Source organism: Clytia hemisphaerica, unplaced genomic scaffold, assembly GCF_902728285.1.
Source record: "Clytia hemisphaerica strain Z4C2 unplaced genomic scaffold, Clytia hemisphaerica genome assembly, whole genome shotgun sequence".
In the NCBI taxonomy this organism is placed as follows: Eukaryota; Metazoa; Cnidaria; class Hydrozoa; order Leptothecata; family Clytiidae; genus Clytia; species Clytia hemisphaerica.
The window spans coordinates 173,060-193,994 of record NW_027103650.1 but is presented as its reverse complement, the minus strand read 5'-3'; the positions used below and the strand labels follow the sequence as shown (position 1 = coordinate 193,994).

The 20,935-nt window shown below is 36.8% G+C and overlaps 2 protein-coding genes across 2 annotated transcripts in view; one reads left to right on the top strand and one right to left on the bottom strand.

Annotated features, from left to right (window-relative positions):
* Positions 1-20,362, top strand: part of LOC136803087 (superkiller complex protein 3-like) — a 61,039-nt gene extending 40,677 nt beyond the window's left edge. The window contains exons 29-46 of the mRNA XM_067059836.1: positions 6,921-7,039; positions 8,080-8,148; positions 9,199-9,288; positions 10,201-10,366; positions 11,154-11,247; positions 11,464-11,553; positions 12,191-12,315; positions 12,962-13,085; positions 13,565-13,686; positions 14,469-14,527; positions 14,921-14,967; positions 15,637-15,709; positions 15,866-15,913; positions 16,741-16,957; positions 17,381-17,715; positions 18,380-18,577; positions 19,227-19,306; positions 20,214-20,362. Of these exons, the coding sequence (XP_066915937.1) occupies positions 6,921-7,039; positions 8,080-8,148; positions 9,199-9,288; positions 10,201-10,366; positions 11,154-11,247; positions 11,464-11,553; positions 12,191-12,315; positions 12,962-13,085; positions 13,565-13,686; positions 14,469-14,527; positions 14,921-14,967; positions 15,637-15,709; positions 15,866-15,913; positions 16,741-16,957; positions 17,381-17,715; positions 18,380-18,577; positions 19,227-19,306; positions 20,214-20,301 (2,144 nt within the window). The 3' untranslated portion in view covers positions 20,302-20,362. The remainder of the gene's footprint in view (positions 1-6,920; positions 7,040-8,079; positions 8,149-9,198; positions 9,289-10,200; positions 10,367-11,153; positions 11,248-11,463; positions 11,554-12,190; positions 12,316-12,961; positions 13,086-13,564; positions 13,687-14,468; positions 14,528-14,920; positions 14,968-15,636; positions 15,710-15,865; positions 15,914-16,740; positions 16,958-17,380; positions 17,716-18,379; positions 18,578-19,226; positions 19,307-20,213) is intronic.
* Positions 1,887-5,486, bottom strand: LOC136803116 (thrombospondin-2-like). The gene is made up of 5 exons (XM_067059869.1): positions 5,436-5,486; positions 4,777-4,918; positions 3,332-3,502; positions 3,012-3,182; positions 1,887-2,454 (listed from the first exon to the last, which is right to left on the bottom strand). The coding sequence occupies exons 1-5, from the start codon at positions 5,484-5,486 to the stop codon at positions 2,126-2,128; spliced, it is 864 nt and encodes a 287-aa protein (XP_066915970.1). The 3' UTR covers positions 1,887-2,125.
* Positions 20,363-20,935: the final 573 nt, after the last annotated feature.

Genomic DNA, 20,935 nt, shown 5'->3' with positions numbered 1-20,935 from the left:
TGTCGTGAATTTCGCGAATTTTCGTTTTCGCGAAAGTTTCTGCTCAATTCAATTCAGCATTGCGGACGAAGTAAAACTCAGAATAAAAACATACTGGTTTAAAATATTTCGCTCTCTCTTAGAGCATCTTCAGTTTTTTTGAATAACATTCGATAAGAATTGTTCTTTTAAAAAAATTGTCAATATCAATTATAAAAAAATTCCAAATACTCACATTTTTCAAAGATTTTTTCATGGATTTAACTGCTCTTCTCACTTCAGGATCTCCAACTTTTGATGACTTATTTTTTTTTCGTTTTCTGTTTTCTGTTTTTTTTTCTTTATTTTCTTTTTCCAAGTAATTATTATAAATATATCCTGGAACATTCATTTTCAACCCTAAGCCTAAGGCTGTCAGGTCGGATCCATTGATCGTTGATAACGAAGATTTTGTTGACTGATTGTCCTGGACGGTTGCAACGTCGGTCAATCGCTGGAAACATTCCATATTTATTGATTTGAAGATTTTACACAGAACACACAGATAAAGAACGCTCTATCTATCTTTGTTTACGTTTCAAAAAAATTTTTTTTGTTTACAAATAAGCGCCCCATTTTTATTGTTTTGATTACATCATAGCGACGGATAATTAATGCGGAATTAAAATCAAATTTATGCGCTCGAAAGCTGCCATTTTGTTTACCACTTTTCACACAAACTGCGTGAAACAAATCAAATTCGACTTTTGCTTGGTGGAGATTGAGAATTTACCACTTTTAACACAAACGATCATTTGGAATCAGGTGGCAAAAACGTAAGCACTTTTACCACTTTTACACACATTTTGTAGAAACAATTTGGAACCTGGTGGCACTTGGGGCAAAGATGTGAAAAATAGCAGCGAAACAATTTGCCCCAAAGACGTTTAACAATTATATTTAACGACGCTAGAACGGCATTACAATGACTTCTTCAGTTTTTGACGTCACGGAACATCTGGTACACTTCTTTCGCGTATCCGTGGCAGTCTTTGTTGAGACCTGATGGAGCCAGAGTTTGAAGTCTGCACATCCATTTATATTCGGCTCGTTCTCTTTCTGCGGAGGATGAAAAGTCACTTTCTAGGATCATCACCTCAAGGTCAGCAAAGGAGTGGTCGCGATGGAAATGTTCTGCCAACTCTGAATTTTTCGGTCTCTTTCCAATATCGTAGCGGTGCTTTGAAAAACGCGTTGACAAGGCTTCTCCTGTGTGACCAACGTACAACTTGTCATGGATCTTGCATCTGGCTGCATACACAACGTTCTTCGTTTTGCAGCTACCACCATTGGTTACACGTTTAGTGATACCATTGTGAGTGATTTCCGACTGGGTGACAATGTTCGGGCATAGCTTGCATTTACCACACGGTTTCGTGGTATTTTGACGTGGTGGTCTTTCCAAGATATCATTTCGCACGATTTTGTTGGCGATTGTTTTTCGGCGGCGGAAGGCGACTGTTGGAGTTGAAGGGAAGACGGTCGATAAGGTGATGTCGTTTTTCACGATGTTGAAGTTTCGACGAAGAAGTGATGATAGGTGTCTGAGAGCTGGATGCCATGTGCAGACGAAGATGGATTGTTGATCTTGTTTATCTTTTTCTTTTGAACGAAAGAGAGATTCCCGGCTGCTCTTCAGGACGTCTTTGTACGCGTTTTCAACAACATCGTGTCTGTACCCTCTTTTCAGAAAGTACTGAAGGAGTTTCTGCTCGCGAAAGTTTGTACGCCTAAAGTACATAAAATCAATGACCTTTCGCATTTTTAAGGCAAAATCGTCAAAATCCATAATGGTCTCATTAGAATATTTACTTACAGTAAGCAAATCTTTACATATATGAAGAAGCCGTTCGCTGATCTGGATTCCTTCCATCAGAAATAAAAAGGACCATTCGCAATCTCAACATTTTAACAGCAATACGTTTTAAAGTGATGGTCCGCACTATATAATTTAAAGAATCCATTCTATTGTTAAATAAAACAATCAAATGACATGGCATGCACTGTTTTGTTTTGGTGATTCGTTCGAACAGCTACAATGCTTTTCCAAGTTCAGCATTCTTTAATTATTGATACACAATTTGCTTGATCAAATATAAATCTCATTTTAAAATTCGACGCCGTAGCTGTGGCAACCTATTAAGCACTCATCAATAGTCGGTGAATCCGACGGCGTACATCCATTACGATTACACGTTTCGCACAAATGAAAAACGTGATTACGTATATCAACCGTACACCCAGAACGTCCATTACAGTGAGTCACACAATCCTCTACTTCTATGCCAAGTTCTCGTATTTTGCACCCGTGTGAGCATGAAAACATTCCTCTGCACCCTTTGAAAGCATGGATGTCTGACGCACAAGCATTTACTTTGCAAATATCGGTACATTTTTTGTAAGATGATTTTTGAGATGTGACGGTTGTTATCGTTCCTATGAATTTAGAAATATTAGGTTAGTCCAATCTTACACTCTCGTATCACAGGCCCGATGAGGCCGCTGGTCCACTTGAAAAATTGGCGAAAAATCGGCACTGAAATTTCAACCATAGCGACAAATTACGCTGTGATTATTATCTCCTTTGTAAATTGAATGGAAAGAATAGATTTTCGACACCCATTGAGAATGTGATTATATTTCGGTAAACAGGTGTTGAGTGCACCAGAAAACTCTGCTCATTCATTTGAACAAAATAAATTTTTGAAAGTCTATTTAACGTTTTGATGGAATTTTACTTTTGGGGGTTATTGCATTGATGTATAAGTTGATGATCCAGAACGTGTGTAATGACTTCATAAATTAGTGGATTTTTTGCAAATTTTCTTCAAAACTTATATTTTGCTTTGTGGCTGCGCTAAAAAGCGCGTGGCTTGTAAAATAATATTTGACTTCGAGGAGCTACAGTACAGAAAACGTTGGTTGTTAAATTCTCCATTTTCAAAACAAGAGTCTTCATTGCAAGAATGAATTCAGAAACAGATATTTTGTACCTTGACATGGATTTTCGTTGCATATTTGGATTTCTTCATTATCTCCTTTACAATTATTTCCACCGTGTGCAGGGGTAGGATTATCACAAACTCTTTGTCTTGTTTGACTTCCCTCTCCACATGTCACACTGCAAGAACTCCAAGCTTCCCATTCACTCCATGACCCATTTACTAAGGCAGAATAAAATATTATTGAGGAAGTGCTAAGCTATTTTGTCGCTTTCACCTCTTAATGAAGTTTTAATCTAAGAGGTTGAAATTGCTTTTGAAGTTTTCCATTAGCCCTTTCAGAATGAATTTGAAAAACAAATATTTCATACCTGGACAAGGGCCTTCATCGCATATTTTGATTTCATCACTATCTCCTTTACAATTATTTCCACCGTGTGCAGGGGTAGGATTATCACAAAATCTTTGTCTTGTTTGACTTCCCTCTCCACATGTCACACTGCAAGAACTCCAAGCTGCCCAATCACTCCATGACCCATTAACTAAGGCAGAATAAAGTATTAACATTATTCTATTGATAGTTATAACGTGCACGTAGAACCAGCAAATTCTACTTACCATCAGCTTTTCTTAACTTGTTGGGTTTTAAATCTGACAATGTTCTTTAAATTGCTCTTGTTTTCAGCAATTTGTTAGGGTTTTGGTATATATAATTTCTTTAACCTTTCCAGCGCGCAACTTTTTATAAAAAAACATAAAATTTTAAATATTGTTAAAGCTTGTAGCTTGTGAGTCAGACAATACTCTTTCTAAAAACATTCGGTTTATGCCATTTTAAATCAAGTGGTTACGAGCTATTGTCTTAAGTCAGAGACTTGGTATATGAGCTAATTTTGGGCGTTCGTGTACGTCATTCGGGTCTGAAGGATTAAGAAAATGTTTTAGAGCCTATAAAACCTGGCTTATTGCTGGTACTAATATGAATTCTATTTGGCTGTTCCGTAAAATTTTCATACAGGGGGGGGGGGGTGGACGAACCTTTTCAAGTGAAAACAAATTTCTTTGAAAAGTGTAGATACCCCCTGGAAATGGCAAAATTTGTCTTAAAGTGAGGGTGGACGAACTAAAATCAGTCGTTCACCCCCTGGAAATTCAAGAGTAACTTTTTACCCCTTGGAAAAATGTAAAAAACACTTCTTTAGACTCCTTGGAAATTCTTCTAGGATTATCCCCTGGAAATGTTCACTCCCTGTATGGTCATAAAATGGAATGACCCATTTTTTTTGTAGATATTTTGACAGTGCCTATACTTGTTTTAATTGTTTTGTTTTTAAATAAGAGTGATATCGTTTGCTTACTCATCGATTTTAATTCACAAGCTTTTTCAAATTGGATTGACAAGGATGTGGAGCAATATTGGTCAGAAAGAGGAAAAGAAAAACATTTTTTTACTTATATCAGCATATTATAACAATAGGTAGACACTGTCCTGGTAAGAAATATGTGTCTGATATGAAACGGGAACACTTATGTAAAAACAAAACCTTTAATTGTTTACAAAATACTGTTGCATTTTCTGACTGACTCAACAACCATTTTCATCCCAGCCCTTCTTGGTGTTTTTATTATTATTTTGGGTTTACAGTGTTTATTAAATAAAGACTTCCTTTCAATAGAAAGTTTATTAGCAGCTTGAAAACGGGATTTAATCAAGTATTTGCTCGTCACTGAGACCAGCGTGTTCTTTATTTTGTTCTTGCTAACGGAAAGTTTTTGTCGTCATGTTCTTAATTTATTCTTAAAAAGAAGCGCGCACCTGGTAAAGGCTTGCAGTATTTGTCTTTCAAAACACCATCTTGTTTGCAAAAACATTTGTACCCATCTTGTGTTTGACAATTTTCTTCGCATCTTTCTGTTCTCTCTTTGTGACATCTCCCTTCTGAGCATGCGTGACCGTGCTGTAAAAAAAAAACATGGATATTTCAACTAAACTTTGTGACATCTCCCTTCTGAGCATGCGTGGCCGTACTGTAAAAAAACAGGGATATTTCAACTAAACTTTGTGACATCTCCCTTCTAAGCATGTCTGACCGCGCTGTAAAAAAACAACAGATGAAATGTGAAAATTATAGAGGACGATTGCCCCGTCTCTTGCAGAGTCCAGTATTTTCTTAGGTGACTACAAAAAACCCTTTTTTCAAGTGAACAATTCGTTTTACTGTATTTCCACAAACTGAATCAGTATTCAGTTCCAAAAGATATGACACCCTTCCCGACGGGGACTCTGATAAAGCACGAGCTGTTATATGGACGTCATTTTGACGTTCACACACCGGGTTGTCGAAAAATCAAAAGAGTTTTTTTTCATGAAGCTCGAATCGCCTTTTCATCGATTAGTTGGAAATTTTAACCACATTGAAATGACTAGCAACAGTAATTTGTTGTTCCACTTTCAGTTTGTTTTTCTAAGTAAACATTTTCAATGAAGTTTGGAGTAGATTTCGGGACTCTTTTATTGGCTGGCATTGTAACTTACCGCTAAATCATTGCTTTCATCATAGGGTACCATGTAATAAACGAAATTCGAGTGTGAAAATTTTGATTCGTCAAATTGTCGGTCGTATAAAATACACTTTTTACGATCATTCGCTTTATAAATTGCTGACTTGCATTTTGATTTCTCGATGCAAAGAGTTGAGCATCGTTCTTTGTGCTGCACATTTTCTATAATTTTCAGCCTACCGCTATGATTTGGTACCGTGAACCTCAGTTTCTTGACTTGAAACGTCGCGCTGTATTTATTGCAATCAGGATGTCGACTAATTTGCGAGACAGCCATACTAAATAAGCATGATAGAATCAACACTCGTTTCCATTGAACCATCATATGTGCCGTCCGTTGGTTGGCCTTCGTTCGTTAGGATGGTTGGTCTTGATTTTGTTGTTTGCCTTCACAATAATTTGGCGATTTGGCAAAAGATATTGAAATCCAAATATTAATTCGTTACTTTTGACTAAATCAAATCAACAGAAAAAACCTGTTTGCTATCAATTGATTGATACTTTGCAGGATTTTTAAGGAGCTAATGAAAAATGTGAAAATAACTTTTGCCTTAAAGTTGACTGTCGCTGATTCGAGTCTTTATCATTCGAAATTTATTTCAAAAATTTAAATTTCTCTGTGATTCGAATCAAACAAATTCAAAACAGTCTTTTTGTTCACCTTTTTCATTCGCACACAATCCTGCGAATAAGAATTATAATATGAGAGTTTCACCTGCTTTGCTTATTAATTAATATTTTGAAATAATCCTGTGGCATACAGTGTGAAATTAATTTTCCTCTCTGCGGGGTAACAATCAAAATATCGTGCAATGAAAATCATTTACGAATTATATCTTTCCAAGCAAGTGTTCCATTTGTATCCTGCTGGGTTCAGACACATGGGGAAGCTTTCTTTCTCTCGATTGAGCAAATATCCTAACGTTGAACCTTTTTATTTAGCTTACTTAGCTTAACCAATTTTGTTGAAATATTTAATTACTTGATAACTAAATTTCTTTTTTAAAAACCTTTCAAATTACTTGGAGATTGAAATGAGGTCGGAAATCAGGGTGGACAAAAACTGAAAATCAGGGTGGACAAAAAAATTAAAAACAAAATCCAAGAAGGTCTTAAAAAATCTCAACATAGGAAGTACATATTTTTTCTGCCAGAGTGACAAAGCAATAGTCGAAGGTTTGTTTGAAATCTTACAAGGTGTCTTTTCTTTTAAAATGAACCTGAATTGACAAAACGCTGCTTACGAAAACGGATATACAGAATCATGGACAGCGATATGCTAATGAAAGGCCCGATTTTGGGTCAACAAACTCAAGAATAATCAATTGAATAAAATCTGTACGGCTCCTTCCCAGTACTGTAAAATGAAAAATAATTTTAGCTTTTTTTGTATTTCAGATGCACACAACCCTAGTTTGAGTCAGCACGCTTTCATCAAATCGCTGGAACTAAACGCACAAGACGCGCACGTGTGGGCCAACCTGGGAATCCTTTATCTGAAACACGATAAAATTGAGGTAAGTTCACGTATCCGTCTCTAGAAGAGGCCTGCCAGAACGGTGAATTTCGCCGCCCCAAGAAATGAGAATGTTTTGCCGCCCCAAGAAATGAGAATGTTTCAAAGGTCAAAAAAATGGTTGGCAGACCCAAGGGTATAACAGTCAACTCCCTTTACTTCGAACTTCTACTATCCGAACCTTTCTATAATTCGAACTTAACAGTTGATCCTTGCAACTGAAAAGCTGTTAATTGTAATTTAAATATTTTCTTTAATTCGAATCTTTCTCGAATTCGAACTATTATAATTTTTGTCCCTTGAAAATCGAATTTAAGGGTAACAAAGCAATCAAAGTTTTTAAAGATTTTTCGGCCTATAATTTAATTCAGGATTCGCCGAAGTTAATTTGTCACTTGTCGGCCTAGAAAAGACAAAGTAAAACCCTGCTCTCTATTGATTGTCGATTTAAACAAGAGGCCCAACGGACTAAATGTGACCATTCCAAACCAATAATGCTCAAGAGATCAGTCTTGTTTCATATACCGGGATTAGAATTGCACTTTTTACATAAAACGGTAGGAGATGGAGTTTAAAGCCAAAGGCCAGAGGCGAATCTTTAATTTTTTCCAAGCAAGAAAAAGTGAAGCCTTAAATTTGCGTCGTATTTCAGATAGCAGATTGAATCTAACACTTTCATTGTTATCGCGTTTTGAATTTTCCAAATTCTGGCGGTAATTATTACTTCCATTCCATCATTTGTATGAAAACCACGCGAGCTGTGCATGAAGGAAACAAGTGTGCATGTAAACTACGCGGGCCGTGCATGTAGGAAACATGTGGGTTCAAATCGTACATAGGAGATTCAATTCTAGTTTCCGGCTATAACTTATTGATTGTAACTGTTTCAGCTGATATTTCAATTTTCAGTTTCCAAAGCAGATTTTCGTTAAATGTTTTATCAAGATTCTCTTAACACCATGAAAATATGAAAATAAACAACCCATGGATTTCACAATATTCATAATTTATAAAAGAAATTGATTTTGTGTTTATCTTCAGGCAGCACACGAGGCGTTCAAGAAAGCTCAAGCTTGCGACCCAGCCCTCCCTCAAGCATGGATCGGTCAGGTATATTTGCCACAAAAGAAAATTCCTTCAAAATTAACTTACATTTGGAAAGTAGAGTTTTAACTCTGAGTTTTAACATGAAACTTAAGATCTTAGGATCTCAGGATCTTAAAGCTCAAAAAATGTTCCAATATGGCTGAATGTATAGCCTGGAAGCCAACTTAACCCTTCTAAAATCAAAAAATCTAATGAAAAAAAGTAAAATTACTCGTATGAACTTTATTGAATAATGAAAAACGTTAAAATATCCCCCTAAAAATTCTAATTTTCGTTGTTGCTTGAAAAGAAAATATTGGGGGGTTAACCCTTTGAGTGCCAGGGTCCTTTTTTCTAAGTTTTTTTTAAAAAATTGCTAGTTCAAACTTTAAGGGCTTACATCTTCTGATCTAGAATGAATTAGAAGCTCGTATATAGCTCGTTGGATAGCTTAGAGTCTCCTCTTTCTTTTGGGCGCCTTCGGCGCCGCCCGATTTAGGAAGGGCGTGGTGGGCGGCGGCCAAGGGGGGGGGTAGGTTAGGGAATTAAAGCAGTCAGGCCCGCTGCGCGGACCTGACTGAACTGATGGAAAGGTGCCCAGTGGTAAAACTTCAAATCGACTCACTAGAAGACAGAATAAAGTAAAACAGGGCCAAATTTGGAGGTTCTTGGATCACTCGTTGACCAAAAATAGTCAAAAAACGGTCAGAATCTCAAAAAAGTGAATTTTTGTCAATTTTTTGCATTTTTTTGACTTTTTCGCTTAAAATCTCGCTGGAAAGACTCACTTTTGAAATTTTTTTTGCTTGACCATAAAGGACAATCTAATTCCTACGAGTTCGACCAAAAATAACGATTTCTAAATCAAACTGGGCATTACAGGAGGGCTTCGCCCTCCTATATAGCCCATGTCGTATATATACGACATCGGCACTTAAAGGGTTAAATGTGATGAATTCTGCAAAACCCTGACCAGCAATATAGGAGGTTGCTTGATTATTCCCATGACGACCAAAGCTTTTTAAGTTGATTATTATGATTTCTACTACTTCTTTTAAACACTTCTTTCTTCAGGCAATGATAGCAGAATGCGTCATGCAAACAGAAGACGAAAAATATGAAGCAATGGATTTGTTTCGACACGCTACTGAACTTCAATTCCATGTAAGTCACACCCACTAATACACCTTTTCGACCGTAGCCGCCAATTGCCGCGCGGGCATGTTTTTGTCCGTTTTACCACACTAAAACCGTCCAAGTCTTTTTTCGCACCTATAGACAATAGAAAAAGTGTAAAAAAAGGATTGGATTGAGTTTAGGGGGATGATTAAATAATAAAGTGGCACGCACTTGACCTCGCGACTTTGGTCGAAAAGGTGTATACACTTACTCACCAACCCTTAAAGCGTGAGCAAATTCCCCAAACTTCAAAAAGCTTGATAAAATTCTTTCAATATTTGATCCCATCCATATTCATGAATGAGATGTGAAAACTCTTGTAGGTAATCAACTATCAAGCCCTAAATGTAAGGAGACTGCAAAGCAGAGGAGACTGCATTAGATTTCACCAGGAAATAATAACGTCATCGAAATTTTGTGTCTTTGCAAAAATCATTGCAACAAGTTCTTGTGGCGTTTAAAGTCAATCCTCTTTTGTGAACTCTAACCCAGCCTCTTCACGCTTCAAGGGGATGGGGATGATCAGATGGTTTGACGGCACGTGGGTTCCTTCTATGCATCTATCAACCCTTAGAAGAGCGGCCCACTTGATGAATTTACAGAGAAGATTGTTCCGCTAAGGGTTGAAGGATGTATTGTCCTGAGTAAAAGTTTTCTCCAGTCGAGATATTTAAGTTTCAAGTTTTGGTAAGAAAATAATAGAAATTCAAAGTAAGAAATTTTTAGAAATTTCAAAATTGTAATATCTTGGCTTAAAAAGTTAGACAAAAAGATTTTAGAGGTTTTTTTCATGACCATTGCAGGTTTCTGTAGTCCAAATATCTCAAACAATCTGATTATCCCTTGAAGGTGTATTTATTGACTTTTTTCATGTTTAACTTGTTTCATGTTAATTAGGGCGAAGGTTCATTAGCGTATGCACAATGGGTGTGTCGATTGTTATCACAAATCAAGAACAAATCAGTATTAATCAGCACGTCACCTAAAGCCGACATGTCGCATTTGCCGCACGACGTTCGACGTATTGTGACCAAAGCGTCGGGTTCCCTTCACAAATCCACAGGTTCGTACTGCGCATGATTTTTTTTCACTGGATATGTCGATTTTCAACTTTTCTTGCTTAGAGTGACGCATCTGACTCTAGGCTCTGTCTTCTTCTTGCGGTGTGCTTTATTTTTGTTTGTACCTTTGTTGAATGTTGCTTTTCTATTTGTGTCTTATTCCTTTGTTGTTCTGTGTCTCTGTGCTTCTGTTCAAGTGTTTGTTTCATTAATGTCTGTAGTGAGTGGTCAAGAAAGATGAGTGAATTGATGAGTTTAAGTTTTTGACGAAAGAGATTACTTGTTTTTTGATCCGAATGACATTTTCCTAAATTTCTTTAGATATAAGGCCCTGAAGCTAAATTGATTTGAAAATCTGCAAAGTCTTTACAGAATTAATCAAAACACTCCTTCTCAGTGACCAGATGACGATTAAGTTCTTAAAATATCAAAGGGAGATGGAATATTTCTTCTCATTTTGATAGCTGTTATTTCAAATTCTTTTGTTCACAGTTTTAATTCCTTCTCTGGTGCAAATAAGTGCATCTCAAAAAAGAGGTTCTTACATGGTTTTGGAAAGACATTCAAAAAATTATGCAGAAATATTTTGAGGCATTTCTCAGGATAATTGAATGAAAAAATCTACATACCAGATATCTCAATCCATCTGATTATCCCTTGAAAGTAGATTCATCTCTAACTATTCAAAATCAAATAAGTTAATTCTACTAACTTAATTATCCTTACCCATCTGGTATAAAACCCTTTGTTGCTGACAACGTTATATTTTCTCTGAATTTCATTCTGCAGAGCGACATACAGACAACGCGTACGCTTTCAATACTTTGGGTGTTCTTTTGGAACAAGAAGGTCTCTTCAAGCAAGCAGAACAAGCTTTCGCATGGTGAGTCCAGCCATCTTCTCTCCTTTATCAAAACATCAAAGTAAAAGTGTTCCAAATTACCATAGAACCCATTCGTTTATGTGTTTCTGAAAATAGCAAAAAAAAGCTAGATGGAACATAAGAGCCGTCGTAGAGAGTCAAACGTGGAGTGGCAGGGGGTGGTGCCAATACATGTAAAACTATCTAGATACTTTTTATTATTTCTCATTTTGTCAGCGCACGTAAGCTGTTGAGTACACAACAAACAGACAATGAACACAACGAGAAGTTACGAAAAGTGCTTTTGAATCAAGCTCGTTCTTTATGGTAAGAAGAATCACGCCCGCTTTGTCATATACACGTTTTTTTTATAAGAACATCCAAAGTTTTTGAAGCCATGTTCTTAACTTTTTCAGTTTTAAGCCTAAAAATGTTCTTAACTTGTTCTTAACATTTTTGCCATCGAAGCCGAATATTCTTTTATAGTTTGTTCTTATAAACAACGTGTATAAGAATCAGCTGATGATCGATTGTTGTCAAGTTTTAAATGTTCTTAAAATGTTCTCGATATGTTTAATGTGTTTATTTATTACCTTAAGGAGCTTTGAACCAGCATCTTTTTAGCGATTCCTGAAATCTGAGGCTGGGATTCTTGGTATCTTCCTAGGTTCTTGGCAAACTTGAGCCTCGTATTCTTATAGAAAACTTGAGTCTCGTATTCTTATAGAAAAAGTTCTATAGCTATCTGGTACCAGATGTGGAAATCCTCTCTCGAAAATATAACAAATCTGGTGCAAATGTTACGTAACCATGTGCTAACTTGTTGTTATGTAAACAAATCAAGAAGAACAACCTGGAATGGTTGTTTTTCAGGTTAAATGGGGGTCAAAACAGTAAAAGGTAGGACCTCCATTGTTTTTATAGCAAAATGAACTTAACTGTCTTCATTTCTTTATTTCTTTAGTTACCTGAAACAGTACAGTAAAGCGATCGAGATCTACAAAGTGTGCGATCTTCAAACACCTTCCGAAGTTTGCTGGTTGGCGTTCGCCTATTATCATTCAGGCATGCTTGATCTCTCTATCAAAGGTAGAAACATTAATCTACAGTTGTTGTACTTAATCATATGGGATTTTTTGTCGGGCATGTGATTTGGCGAATGATCAATTAGACCATGGCCATCGGATTGCTAAAGTTTTAAAAATAAGGAAAAAATTCAAAATGTCTGTTAACAACTTTTCAATATGTTTCTTACTCAATTTGAGGGTGCTGATTCCTTATCAAAAGTGATGGGCGTTTTTGTGGTAAAAACAGTGCTTCAATTTTGCATAAATTATGCAGATGGTGTTTTCAATGAATTTTTGACTACAAAATCGTCTATAACTTTTGATCTAGAAAAGTTGAGACTATGATATAATACATTTTTTACTCAGTTTGAAGAGCTCTATCACGTAGTATAGGTCTTTTTTGATTTTGAAGACCCCCTAAAAACGCAAAAAATCGCTAATTACGCAAAAACTGCGGGTTTTCAAACTTGGTCGGAATTTTGAAAAAGAGTAAAACGTTTTGAGGGGTCTGGCCACACCCTAAATCTTCGTTAAATTTATGGGAAATTTAATTTGGCAAATGTCCGATTTCTGAGAGTGGCTCATTTTTAATATTTTGGCGGGAATAAATTAGGCCTTATCCAACTAAGCAAAGTTTCTTACATTTCCATCTTTATTTATTTGTTTAGAGTACGAAAAAGCATTGAAACTTTCCACAACAGACTCGCATCGGTCGGAGATCTTAGCTGCTCTTGGCATGGTGTATTATGCAGACCAGAAGAACGACCTCGCCAAATCTTCGTTATTTGAAAGGTGAACTATTTTTAGCACATACCTCGACAAAAAGTCATTATACGGGGACCCAGATATAATAAACTAATTTTTTACCTTGTTAAGTTTTGTACCAAAGATTTTAATTCCCCCAAAATTTGCAAAGGTTTGCCCGCTACCTCCCCCCAACACAAACATTGCAGTTTGACAAAAGATTACTGATCTTTAACTACTTGACTGGATGGAGCTTCTCATATGAAAGAGGAAGCGTGTCCAATTAAAGAGCTGACAAGTCCCCATCTTGTATTTTAATGTGGTCGGCAACAGCGGGATTCGAACGTTTTTGAAATTTATAACATCTAGTGTAAAACAGAATAATCGACCATAAAACTGGAAGCACTTTAACAGGAAAATCTATGACCAGTAAGCCTAACAAGTGTATATAGGAATATCATATTTGATACAAAAATGAATGATAGAACAAGATGGACTTTCATTATTACATCTCTTTCTTAATAAAGCACACAACAAGCGGACTCAAGTGAACACGGTATCATGGCGCTCGCTGCTCTCGGTCTCCTGCACGGTGATGGTACCCTAGCAACGGCTGCTTTGTCTGAACTATCGAGACATAGACATAAAAGTAAGTTTGATTTGTCATAGTGGTTACTTACAATTTGTCATAGTGGTTGATTTGACTCACTATGTCATAGCGTTAGCCCCCTGACACCCTAAATTGTTCCCAAAAAAGGAGGGAGCTGGAAGTACATCACTTTTTTGGGGGGACCTATGCAATTGGGGGAGCTAAAATCTCATCACTTAACATGGGGGCTGAAATAATTCATTTAATAGTTGGCTTCAAAAACCCAAATTGAAGCTCATGCCTGCGGCGCAATGTTTTTATAAAAAGTGTGCAAAATATTTTATCTTAAACTTAGAACTGAACGCAATTTACATTGGAAAACCCTTTTTTACTGGATCAATTTTTGGAAAAGTGTCTAGCGTCAAAAGTCCTGGGGGCTAACAACAAAATTCATAAACCTTTGGGGGGGGGGGGCTTTAAAACTCAGGGGGGGGGACCTAATTTTTGCCTGGGACCTGAACCCAGGCTGACGCTATGTATGTGGCTTAGAAAAATAAGAACCCCTCGGTGTAGGCATCATGTCAAATATTACTTTGATATGGTGACGTGCTCTTGGTACATAGCCACTACGTGCCGGCGAAGTTTTTCGACCAAAGGGGATGAGCAACGTCACCATATCAAAGTAATGGCATCTGATCCCCTCACATGGCAAAAGACAACCACCACACTCCTACGTCATTCATTAGTTCAATGAAAAATTCTCTACTATTGTATTCATATGTTCGGCGACCTGAATCTTTCCGATAGAAACATTGAAAAAAAAATTGCTGTACTTTTTTTAGACATGAAACAGTTTGAGCAAAAGAAGATCAAATTGAACGCTTCTTGTTATCAAATGCAGGTAAAAACTCAAAATTTTCATCTTTTTCGCAAAAGAGGGAGATCTTTTCTCCTTACTTTACTAGTCGAAGTGGGTTCATGTACCATAAATCCGGTCGATGGAGCAGGTGAGGGGATCTGACAGGATTGGATCGATGAAACATTTTATTGTTTTTATCTCACTCGTCATCGGCCGTGAAAGGGTTAAAGATAGTCTTTATGATATTGAAAGCAGGCACATCTCTATCCCGACAGGGCAGAATAAACAAATGAATTTCTGAAATTGTTTGCTTAAAAAGGGAGAACAATTTTCTTTCTTTTGTTTAAAAATGCTGAGTAAGCAAGTTGCAAAACATTACATTAAATAATGTCCTTTAATTCATCAGTTTTCTGCTTCAACTCGTTTTCTTTTCAGGGGCAATCGATTTTGGCGAAACGTGAACTTCTGAAAGGCATTCATAGGTAACAGATTTGAACTCAAATTGTTCTTACCTTGTTCTTAATTGATGGGCAAACTTTTTAAGCTTTATACCACGGTGCTTTAAATTCAAGGCCTGGTAGACGTGCTTTGACGACAAAATCTCAAAGACATAAAATTAACGATCTCCCTGTACTGTGACGTGACAAACATGAAGGAATCTTTAAATTAGATTCAGCTTGTTTTGACAAAAGTCGGCCCACTAACACTCTATAACCTCTGTTATCACAACTCCTGATGTGCACGACCGGTTTTCATCCAGATAACTTGTATCATTGTGGGATCCGTCCTAATATGATGCTTGTCTCATCTTGATGATATCATTAAATTTCAAAATCCCAAAAACATAAAATAACGATCTCCCTGTATTCTGACAAACATGAAGAAATCTTAAGATAGCATGGGACTCTTACACTAGGTTAAAATTCAACCTTTCCACACTCAAGGCTATTCTTATGATCTTATAGTGCTCTTATTTTTTTTATTTTTTTTCATCCTCATTAATCTTATAAAATTGTTCTCATAAAAAGGAGTGTTCCTTCCCAGCTCACAAACATTCATCTGAAAGGTCCATCTAACATCCATATCACGTTTTGTGCGGCACGCGAGTCATCAATAAAATTGAATTAGCTTTTTTCAATTCTATATTACAGATACCCACAAGACTCGTACTTCTGGTCTGAGCTTGCAAAATATATCTTGTACCATGAGACCAGCAACTATAAAGTGAGTTTTTAAGGGATTGATGACTGTGCGAAATTTCTTTACTTCTAAGACCCCATCATACTCAAGTGTTGCGTTAAGGTAGATTAGCGTACACCCATGCATACAATTCCATTCCATTCCGCCTCCTTAATTTAAAAATATTGTTCCCTTTTTTAGCTCTCACTCCATTGCACAGCTGTAGCTACGTATCAAATGCCCACCAAGGTAAAGTATTGTTATGTTTGGGTTAACATCCCCCTCCCTTCGTACTCTCCTACTTTATGTTATGGTCAACAGTAACGTCTCTATAATACTCCTGTTGAAATATTCACATATTTTTAGCTAAATTTCATTCTGTCCAACTTTCTTCCAATTTGCTGATACTTTAATTGGATTAATTTTCGCGAGTTTTAATTATGCGCCAATTTTCCTCTTTTCCATGAAAATAGATCTTGTGAATTCGTGCGAATTCGCTTATTCGCGAAATTAAATCCACACACATTTTTTTAAAACCAGATCTTTTTCTGCCTTAAAATAAATATGTAAATTTGCTTGCTTTTGTTTGCCCAAAATAAGCGTTTTCAGGGTATTTTTCAACTTTTTCAACCGATTTTACTCGTTCATGGCATAAATCTGGAAAAACTCGTAGTTTCTTTTGGAACAATTAAAATAAAATAATTCTAGCAATGAAAATAGTGTCCACTAACTTAAGCTCAACATCAAAAAATGTATGTTGTTAGGCTACTTTCTATAATATAAGTCAGTTATTTAGTGTTCGCATATTAGTATAAGTAAGCCTATTTGAATATCGATGTTGCAGATTGCTCAATGAATACCAGAGCCATTTAATTTGTGTCTGCAGATATTAGATTGGGGTGTTTCCTTTATTCATGATATGCACCATTGCGATGTCTTCTAACATTTCATCACAACCCAACAGCTGATTGATTGCATAAGACGCATTGACTGATTTCACGTCACTTCCAACCGAGCTTTTAGGCCTTTGCGTATCATTGATGCATATCATGAATTCCTTTAATTCATCTTCACAGATAGCGTCACTTTGCGATGCCATGACAACGCTTGCTTTCCCAATTACCGGTACCGAAAAATTACTCAAGTCCGTGCAACGTTTGCTCCACAACAATCCTGAAGACGCGCGAAGTTGGGTTCTCCTCGCAGCTGCGTTAAATGCCGATACTGCGCTACATTCCAAAGAGAGCACGAGGGAGAAAACTGTGCAGGTCACTAATCTAGCTCTCAAGAAAGGTAAGTCTGACATATTTTTGTGATTCTACGATTTGGGTTTTGTCTTTTAATTCCCTTTAATATCGGAGGTGCTTTTCGTAACAATTTAGGGTAAGACTAATTCCTTAGAGAGTACAATGATGGGGACAAGCTGGAGTTTTTACAAGCTCTTATTTGATTTGGTTGGTCGTTAACCAGTAATAAAACAATTATGTTACTTTTTCTAAAGAACGCGTCATCTCTATCACTTCAAATGACCAATTAGTGAAGTATCTTGTTAAAAGTCCAGCTCATCCCCAATGTAGAAGACACCGTCCGGGAAACGAGTCACTGTCCGCTAATTAGAAGTGTCCGCCCTTTAGAGTGGCGTGAAACATTAAAAGTTGTGAATCGAAACAATAAAAAAATGATTTTTCAATTTCTAATATGTCTTTCTTTTTTTAGTTGATGAGACGTTGAGCTCTTTGAAATCTGCACCGTCAGCATTAGTCGTTCTCGACTCCATGGCTTTGAACCAATACAACAATCTTTATTCATGGATGATGCAATTATACGTCATTTCCAACATCTATTTTGGTGACGTCGATTTTGCGCAAATGTTTGCTGATAAAGTTTTACCTTCATTGAAAGGAGACGAAAAGGCTTTCGAGGATTTTGTTTTCTTGAAAGGTTTGGCCACCATTCAAGAGAATTTGAGTAAGGGTGACCATGTGTCTATTGAGAATGTACGAGTGATGGCCACACTTGCCACAAAAACAGCTGAGAACTGGAAATGGACGGTAAGACAATTTCTTTTTCTTTTTTTCAATAAAGCCTTAAGTGTGTATTAATGTTTTGTTTTGGTTGTCATTTTAAAGCCGATGCTTCAATTCTAGCATATGGTATATCGTCGAAAAGATAACTTAAAGCACTATAATTTCTAAAAAGAGAAAATGAAAAAATGAACTTTTTATCATTTGATGCCAAAAGCTTCATTTTTGATGCATAGTTACTTTGAAGCCTCCTGATTTGAGATGTTCGAAAAATTGTGTTACATAAAAAGTTATAGGCTTCAGAAGGTTGCTCGTTGGAGTGAACGCTTAAAGCGAATGGACTAAAGATGGAAGTTTTTTAAGATTTGATTGCTGCACCTCGAATTGAGCTTACCTTGGTTTCTGAATAATAAGTATAAAGTATCAGCTAAGATCTATTCATTGTCACATTACTGGAATTCTAATCTTCAAATAAACAGTTCTGGTAAAAAGTACCAGAGCTAATAAAGTTTACCTGATGTATGTTATTTAATGAGCTAGTCACCATACCCGATCCAATATTATACTAGTCAGAGTGTCGAACGCGGTGTATAACCTCCATTCCATAAGTTAGTATACATTTGGGAAATTATTACACTTAGCAGAACTTTGGCTAGTATTGTATTCATTTTAGTTATACTTCATATTTTAGATTTTGCATAAGATTTACTGCACCATGGCCATGCCATCAGCGGCGGAATTCTGCTTACGCCAGCTTGTTTTGTTGGGTATACAAAACAAAGAATGTTATGAGAACGTGCTACTTCAAACGACACTCCTTGGTATCAAAACTTTCGACGTTGCTGGCGATCGCAAATGGCTGGATGAAAACAAAGCTATTTTGAGCCAGGTAAAACATTTTGATTCTCAAAAAAAACTTCTGAAAAATCACAGGTTTTGTAAGGAGTGCGAATTTGTTTAGAGGATGTACGCAGACTATTGTCAACTTTAAAAAGCCGACTTTCGGACTAGGGGGCACTCAATCTACTCTCCTACAATTGACGCTCTCTAATTCGATTCTCAAGGGAAATTGGACTTTGTCGAATAAGGGAGCTAATCGATCAACTGAATAATAAGTTCAGTACAGAAGTTTATGTCATGTGTCAAAATATCCTTCACAGGACAAAAATAGCTTTAGAAAAATAGCTTTCCCCATTTTTAGTAGCGGGTGAACCTTTAAGACCCGTGACATCTTTTATGTGACGCAACCAAACCTGGTCCATTTCAAAGAATGAATTATCAAAAGAGTGCTTCGTGAGGGGTTTTTTTTTGCTAAGGCTTGGGTAATTTTTTTAGGACCCAAAAACTGACGTCACAGTTTTCTCTCTTTGTTTTCTTATTTTGCACATTATTACAGTTCTCTCTCTACTCTACTTTCTACCCCTGACAACAAAATCATTAAAAGAGCCACGCTTCCAGGATTCCCCCTATTTTCTCCCAAAAGATACGCTATCATCCCGTGTCATTTTTTCACGGAATCGTGTTGTATGTTTTTACAGATCTTCGAATCAATCGCCGAACCCGATGAAGTGATGATTTTATTGAGAGCCATCGTTTTCTATCAAGATGGAAACAAAAAGTAAGATTTCTTCACTTTCCTTTTCTTTTCTTATAATGTTGAAAATCCTTTGGAGGCCTCGTTTTCAACGTCATTAGACGTAATTAGTGTTTGCAAGCGTTTTCGCTTAAAATACAAATGCATGGGCCCCGTCAACGGGGGGGGGGGGGCGGGGGGTCCATGGCCCCCTCACCTTTTGGTAGACCAAGTCATACGTTTTTAAGAGTTACCATTTTAAGCTGGTTTGAGACCAAATCAAACCACAAAAACTAATATTCTCCCCAATTAGATATCGTTTTAAGGTGTTTTGAGGGTGTAAAAAGTGAAAAATTTTCTTCGTCGCCCAACTCACTCAAAATGGCTCTTCGGGGCCCATGAAATGAATGTAAGTCTCAAAAAAGGCTGACAGTTCATGTATTTTGATACATTTTTCTTGAAGGGACAATTATAATTAAAAGTAATACCTTGATGTAAAGGTAATCTTAAGTGGGTGATTTTGAGGCTTTAGAATTTGGTAAAATGCACCCACTTCGGAAGCTACGTGAAAGCGGGGAGTGCGTTGATTTCGATATCTCGTGTGTATTCGATATTTTTAGGGAACTTCTCAATACCATTTTGGTATCGCTCGCTTTGATCAATTACCTTAAAGGAAAAAATTTTGGCGGGAATTTAGTTTGACGGATGGACGAAAAAGTTTTTTAGAGGGAATTTAATTTGGCGGATGGACGAAACAACTAAATTTGACGGTCTTTAAGGTATCATGATTTTGTAAATAAAAACTGCAAATAGCTTATCGCCAACAACACGTCATAGGTGACTTCGAAAATAATGCTTGAAATAGGTAGGATATCATAGCGTTTTATGACTCTTTTGGCTTTATTTACTTTTTTTGTGATTTCTAACGTAACCTTTATATTCCTTTTTGTAGGGCTGCTATGAAATATCTCCAGAAGTTGGTGTTCGCAGATCGAACTGTTGGCCAACTCGCCGAATCCCTCACTCGAAAGTGGAGTTAAAGTTATTTTATGACAATTAATCATTTTGATGAAAGAAAGGCATTTTAGATATTCTCCTAAAGCAGTATGATTTGTCAATTATTGATATTTAGAGTAAAGTTTACACGGTGACATGTGAGTCCAAGGCAGATCATTGGAAGCTCTTGCAGTAGGGAAAGAATCGAATTATTTTCGACAGAACACTTAAAAGGCTTCTTTTCTCAGAAAATTAACAAGTTGTAACCATTGAGTTTCAAGCCCGAAGGGCTAGAGGTCAATCTCTAACCTTTCTCAGGCAAGAAAAATTGAAGCCTTAAAATATGCGCCGTATTTTTGATGACGGATTGAATCTAGCAATTCCTTTGTTTTCGAGTGATATATTTTTCGAAATTAGGCGGTAAATTTTAGTTTCAATCTGTCATTTGTGTAAAAACCAGGCGGGTCGCTCAAGGCCGCGCAACTTTGGTAGGATTTGTTGGCTTCAAATCCTACCAAAGAGATTGACCTCTAGCCCTTCGGGCTTGAAACTCAATGGTTGTAACTCACCAAGAAACGGAATGAAAAATCACTGCGAGATTTTGTGATGAACCGTAGTTATAAGGGTTGCTATATTTTAGGTATTTCAATGTACAAAGGCGCATATACAGGGGTGTGA

Bases quoted from the DNA above. Each gene is read 5' to 3' on its own strand.
- LOC136803116 (XM_067059869.1), bottom strand. From the start codon at position 5,486: ATGCCAGCCAATAAAAGAGTCCCGAAATCTACTCCAAACTTCATTGAA. The intron at 3,503-4,776 runs GTGCGCGCTTCT...ATTCTGCCTTAG, and splicing joins ATACTGCAAGCCTTTACCAG to TTAATGGGTCATGGAGTGAT. The intron at 3,183-3,331 runs GTATGAAATATT...ATTCTGCCTTAG, and splicing joins CGATGAAGGCCCTTGTCCAG to TAAATGGGTCATGGAGTGAA.